Below are 5,726 nucleotides of genomic sequence, written 5' to 3' on the forward strand. Positions count from 1 at the left end.
AAACATCATCATCATTCTTTATAGAGAGGCACTTGTCAGTTTTTAAGTAATTTTGAGGACTAGGAAAAATTGAGGCTCTGCTGTATTTTCAGTTCCACTTTTTCAGTTTTTAGATGAATTTCTGGTAATTCACTTTCAGGAAACAGGTAATAGATTAAAATTTGGAAGCAGACACAACACTTGAATTAATTACCTTAATCTACTCAGCTATTCATGCAGGAGTAGCAATAAAGAATAAATAACAGGAAGAAAGAGAGAGAATTCTTGTTGTAAAATACTTAAAATAGAGCAGCTGTGACTGGCTTTATACATACGTAATTTTCAAGCAATTTTAAAGTATCTCCTTAAGCCACAGATTTCCTGGTTTTATTGTGGGAAGAGGAAAAGTATCCTTCACCTCTGCTGTAGTCAGGACTTTGCTTTTTTTACTAGGTGCAGCTGAGTGATGGGGATTTAATGAATATACCGGCACACTGTGGATGGGACTGGAGTGGCCATTGCCAAGCTGCTGCCTGTTTCTCCTTACAAGCACCTGATTTAGTATCCTGTGCTCCAGCAAATGTCATGGGCTCTTAGGACAAAATAAAGCCTCCTGTTATCAGTGAAAAGTTCCGTCCTTGACTCCAGACAAATGGAAAGGTTCATGTGTTTAGTCAGCTTCTGCAGAGTCCTGGTAGTTTTGGGTTGTTTTCATTTAATTCTTTCCCCCCCTGTCTTCTTAAGAAAGTTCCGCTTCTTCTGTACTCAAAAGCTGTCCAGGGCTTTGACCTCAGCTGGTATTAACAGTGTAAATTTAGGCTTCATAGATTTAGGACTTTTCCACTAACCCCACCACTGAGCTAATTATGAGTGGCAGTAGCTGAGTTTTGCTTAATAAAAAGATCAGAAATACCAGAAGAAATTCCTCTGGGGCACAGGAGTCACGTCCCATATTTTTACAAGACTTAGGACGTTACTACGGTTCTGTGCAACAGGCTTTTGTAATTCATTGTACATTTTGTTTTTGTCTCTTGCTTCTGCTGGCATTAAAATTTCTTATCTATTTCTGATAACACTGGGTCAAAACCAGAGAACTTGAAAGGGGAAAACAACCCAGTGGCTTTTGTTTGAAAAAACAGGGCCTGTTGGAAAGAGAACAGCGGTCCAGTGCTTTGATGGGGTCACGCTGTCTTTTTTCTGTTTCATTAAAAAGGTTTCTTTCTTCTGCAGACGGTGATGCTGTGTATTAATGACTTCTGGAAAGTGGCCCTTCTGCCACCCGCGCTCTGCTGGAGGCACATAAGCTCTTTATGCATGAGTATATGAAGTATATAGGGGGGAAAAAAGTAGAGGGAGAGGGGGAGTTCAGTTCTCCCGAGCTGTCCCTCAAGATAAGTATTACGTTTATTTTTCTCTCGTGCTAGTTTCTTTACATACTGGTAGGAGAATGAAGGAGGAGGAAAGTCAAATTTCATGCAAACAAAACATAGTTATGAATAGTGATTTTTGTTTTTTAAAGGTAAAATTCTCAAAGAACTCAATATTTAAAAAATAATGCTGTCTTCAGGCATCATGCATACATTAACAAAAATCTCCATCTTTAAACATCGGTAGCAGCAGACTCTTCGCTTGGTTTCTCTGTTCAGGCATTTTTGTTTTCTGAGAATCCTTTACCAATGTGGTAGAACTACTGTCTGTCTCTCTACTTCCCCGTTTAAATCGCAGTACAGCTTAACAGAAGGGATAACTGCAACTTACACAAAATTCATTTAAGATTGGTCTAGTTTCAGGTATTAAAATGGAAGGACTAAAGTTTGAAGAGTAATGTAAACTTCTTGAAGGACTGTCCTTTCACCAAGAGGTACTGCAACCATAATGCTGATGGATTAAGGGAAAACAATTTCATGATTTAACATTTTGAGGTGAAGTTTCTCTCATATTAAACTGACAGAGTTGAGGGAGTTGCTAGAGACAGTAGTGACCTGTACTTAACAAGGTCTTATTTTCTATTCTCGAAACCTCCACAAAATTATGAGTATTGTCCTATCAAGTGCTCTTCACTCTAAAAGAAAGGTGAAGTTCTATTCAAATGGTGTCAGCTGTTAAAGAAATATTATTAAAGGCTAAAAATGCTATATAAACAGTGGAACATGAATGTAATCACTTCCTGGATGTCTTTGATGGATTATTTGTTTAACCATTCAATAATGCTGGGGAAAATCATAGGTCTTATTTATGAATGCACTTTAGCTGGCTCATTCATTTTAAACAGGCATATTTTATTGTTAGAAAAACCTGCAGACCTGTGCTGCTTCAAGTACTTTCCTATAACTTAGATTAACACTTGTGCGTTTTAGAGAAGTGTCATTATCACAGAGGTAACTCAGAAAACACATCAGAATGCATTCATTAAAAAAAAAAAAAGCATTTATTTATTGTCTAGCAGTTTATCAGTTAATCTTGGTTAGGCATATATACATCCAAGCTGGAAAGCAGAATTTGGTTTTGGAATGTGATCAAAGAGTAAGTTTATTCTCCTCTGGATCATGTAGCACAAACTCTTCAGGAATAAACGGGATGGATCAAGGGTATCATCCCATCAGGGAAGAGGAAGGGTCAGTCTGAGGATGTTTGTTCTATTCACTGTAGTGTGCTGTTGTACCTGGAAGTAAAATGCTGTTACTGTAATACTGAGTTTCATGATCTTAGTGATCTGATCAACTTAACTTTGGAGAGGAACTATTTATAAAAATTACACCTTTGTATGCAGCAGTTCTGTTCTTTGGGGATAAAACTATTAAAGGTATTTACCTGAATGACACAAATACGTGGTTGATTTCTTTTTCTTATACTTTTTGATTTCCTGTCTGTCAAAACCAAGAGTACTCAGAGAACATAACTAAATTCTGTCCTCTGTGCTCAGCGCTTCACCTTTCAGAGTGAAAATGTAACCGCAGATGGAAACCACAAGAGCACCACTGCAATCACCAGCACGAGCAGTGCTCCATCCCTCACAAGATGGATAATGGTGTATTTCCTCGGCTTTGCTCCACACCCCTGAGATCTAAACCACTCAACCACTTCACTCAGGCTGTACTGCTGAGGCTCATACCCCAGCTCCTTTCTGGCCTTCTCCATACTAAAATAATGTGTGACCCCAGTTTTGTAAACCTCTGTGCGGGTGAGGAGAGGCTGAAAATTATAAACATGTCCTACCAGAAAATGAACCACTTCGGTAAGGAATGCAAAAAAATAGACAAGGGAGAGAGGAAGACGACAGGTTGGGAACTGGTAACCCAAACCTTCCACCAGCGGGCGGAAGAATTCAAAGTTATTTACAGGCCGGCCATCTGAAATAAAATAGGCTTGGCCTGCAGCTATGTGCTTTTTGTTGGCTTTGAGGGCCTCAGAGGCAAGGATATGAGCCTGAACTAGATTGTCTACATGTACGAATTCTACTAAACTAAGAGGGTCTCCGTATACAAATTTAAACAGTCCCCTTTCGATGTAACTAACTATTCTTGGAAGGTGTCTTTGTTCTCCAGGTCCATAGATGCCTGCTGGTCGGAGAGCACAAGTCCTTAATACACCTTTCCCATTTCCAAGCTCAGCACCATTTGCCTCCAGCACCTTCATTTCAGCTAAAGATTTGGTCCGGGAGTAGTGATCTGGATGAAGGTGAAGAGGTAGATAAGGCAGTGATTCATCCCCATTTTCTATGATCTGGCCTCCAAATATCACGTTGTATGTGCTTGTATAAACCAGACTCGACACTCCTGTGCTCTTGCAGGCTTGGATGACATTTTCTGTTCCTTTTACATTAACATCTTCTATAAGTTTTCGGTTCAGCTGCTCCCTGCCAGACATTCCGTAGGAAGCAATATGGAATACACAGATTACATCTCTAAGAGCCTCTTCCACTTCAGACAGGCAACGGACATCTCCCTGCACGAACTTTATTCCCTCTGGCACAGTTTGAAGTGGCTTCATGACATCAAAGAGAATCACATCCACTCCCTTTTGGTATATGGCACAGCCTAAACTAAAACAGGATAGAAACCATATGTTAGTACACCTAGCACAATGATACATGAAACGTTTCACCTGGAGGTGAGATCGTTAACTATTTTAATGCCGATTTCTTTTTTCCCTTCTTTTTCTGATGGGAGTGTTAAATACTCAGCCATCTACTTACAGATTCAACTGTGATACTTCAGGTACTGATTTCTCACCCTCCATCAAACTTTGCAGAGAAAAGGAGAAAGAAAAAAAGAGGCAGAACTGCTGTGAAGGAAAAATCAGAAGTAACTGAAGTGCTTGCAGCAGCTTTTTGGAAGAACCCAGTTATTTCTCTGCTTCTGCCCCCAACAGATCAGCAACAGCAAACCTTTCAGATGTAAACCTGTAGCCAAATACTAGTGTTTTTATCTTACTGCTTTTGCACCATCCCAATTCTGCCACAGCAACAGGTTGATCTTTGCTGTTGTGTTTGAAATTGATGGAGAAGAGAAATGAGCAAGATGCTTCTATGCTGGTATGAGTACTTCGCCACATGTCTAGGTTTTACTCCAAGTCACAGGTATAAACATAGGTTTTGACAAAGAGTACAAAGTTGGTATTCCTCTCCCACTTGCTTACAACTTGTAATTTTATAGTGCTTAACGGGGAGACAGTGAAAGAAAAGGCCAAACACAAGTCAGATCTTGAAATTTACTTTTTGGTCATGACTGTAATCTCTCACACAAACGTAAATAGCTGTAACTCTGAAGGTACTCTAGCATATAGTCTAGGGCTCAAAATAGGGTTTTTTCTTTACATGGCTGCAGAGCCATCTGCAGTGAGGGGAAAATGGATTTTGCTGAAATGCATGCCTTATTAACAACTCTAATCCTAGAACATCACTGCCCATGAAAGTAAATATATACCCTTGAGAGTAGAGAGCAGCTGGAGTATTTAACCCATGCAGCTAAGCACATGTGTGCAGGCCATGGCTTACTGTCAAAAGAAGCGTCTGGATACAGGTGTAGCCTTGCTCTGCAAAATAGGCTGAAAAGCAGCGATTTCAATACCCATTACAAAGTCGCCCAGACAGGTGAATACCTGCAAGTCACCTGATGCTTGACATTTGGGAACAGAATAACATATTTACTTACAGCAGCTGGAAACAGGAGAGCATGATTGTTTAAAACTGAGCTCATCATCAGGCACATCAGGCCCACAGATTTCCTTTTTACAGATGGGTTTTGTTGCCTTGCCAGCCGCAAGCTTTTACTTTTATTCTGGTATGTAGTAATTACTTAGTGTACTAACCGGAAGCCAAAATAGCCACCTCCTCCAGTAACGAGGACTGTTTGCTTGGCAGTCTTTTCTGGCTCCATCCTCTTTCCTTGGGCACTATATAAGCAAACTGACCTATAAAACACATTGTAAATACATTAAAATCAACCAAAGCTTTAATGTCACTACACATGCTGCTCTTCACAGATCTATTTCAATTGAAGCCCTCCATTTCACCACCTTGTAGGCGAGGCAGAAACACATTCTCAAAGGAGAGGTTATATATACATATATTTACAAGTAGAAAAGATGACTGCTGTGAGAAAAGCAAGTATATAACCGCTACAAACAGCTCAGCGTTCAACTGCCCTCCCCGGGCCTTGTTCCTCCCCGTGTACACAGGCCGCATGCGGGGCGGGCGGGACGGCGCCCTCCCAGAGGTGCGCTGAGGAGCGGAGCGGAGTCCCCTC

At 40.6% G+C, this 5,726-nt stretch overlaps 1 protein-coding gene across 1 annotated transcript; it reads right to left on the bottom strand.

The window, feature by feature from the left end:
* Nucleotides 1-2,831: 2,831 nt before the first annotated feature.
* On the bottom strand, nt 2,832-5,386 carry SDR42E1 (short chain dehydrogenase/reductase family 42E, member 1). The gene is made up of 2 exons (XM_010010828.1): nt 5,290-5,386; nt 2,832-4,021 (listed from the first exon to the last, which is right to left on the bottom strand). Exons 1-2 carry the CDS (start codon nt 5,355-5,357, stop codon nt 2,914-2,916), a joined length of 1,176 nt encoding a protein of 391 aa, XP_010009130.1. The 5' UTR covers nt 5,358-5,386; the 3' UTR covers nt 2,832-2,913.
* Between the last annotated feature and the right edge of the window lie 340 nt (nt 5,387-5,726).

Source organism: Nestor notabilis, unplaced genomic scaffold, assembly GCF_000696875.1.
Source record: "Nestor notabilis isolate BGI_N333 unplaced genomic scaffold, ASM69687v1 scaffold16243, whole genome shotgun sequence".
NCBI lineage: Eukaryota > Metazoa > Chordata > Aves > Psittaciformes > Psittacidae > Nestor > Nestor notabilis.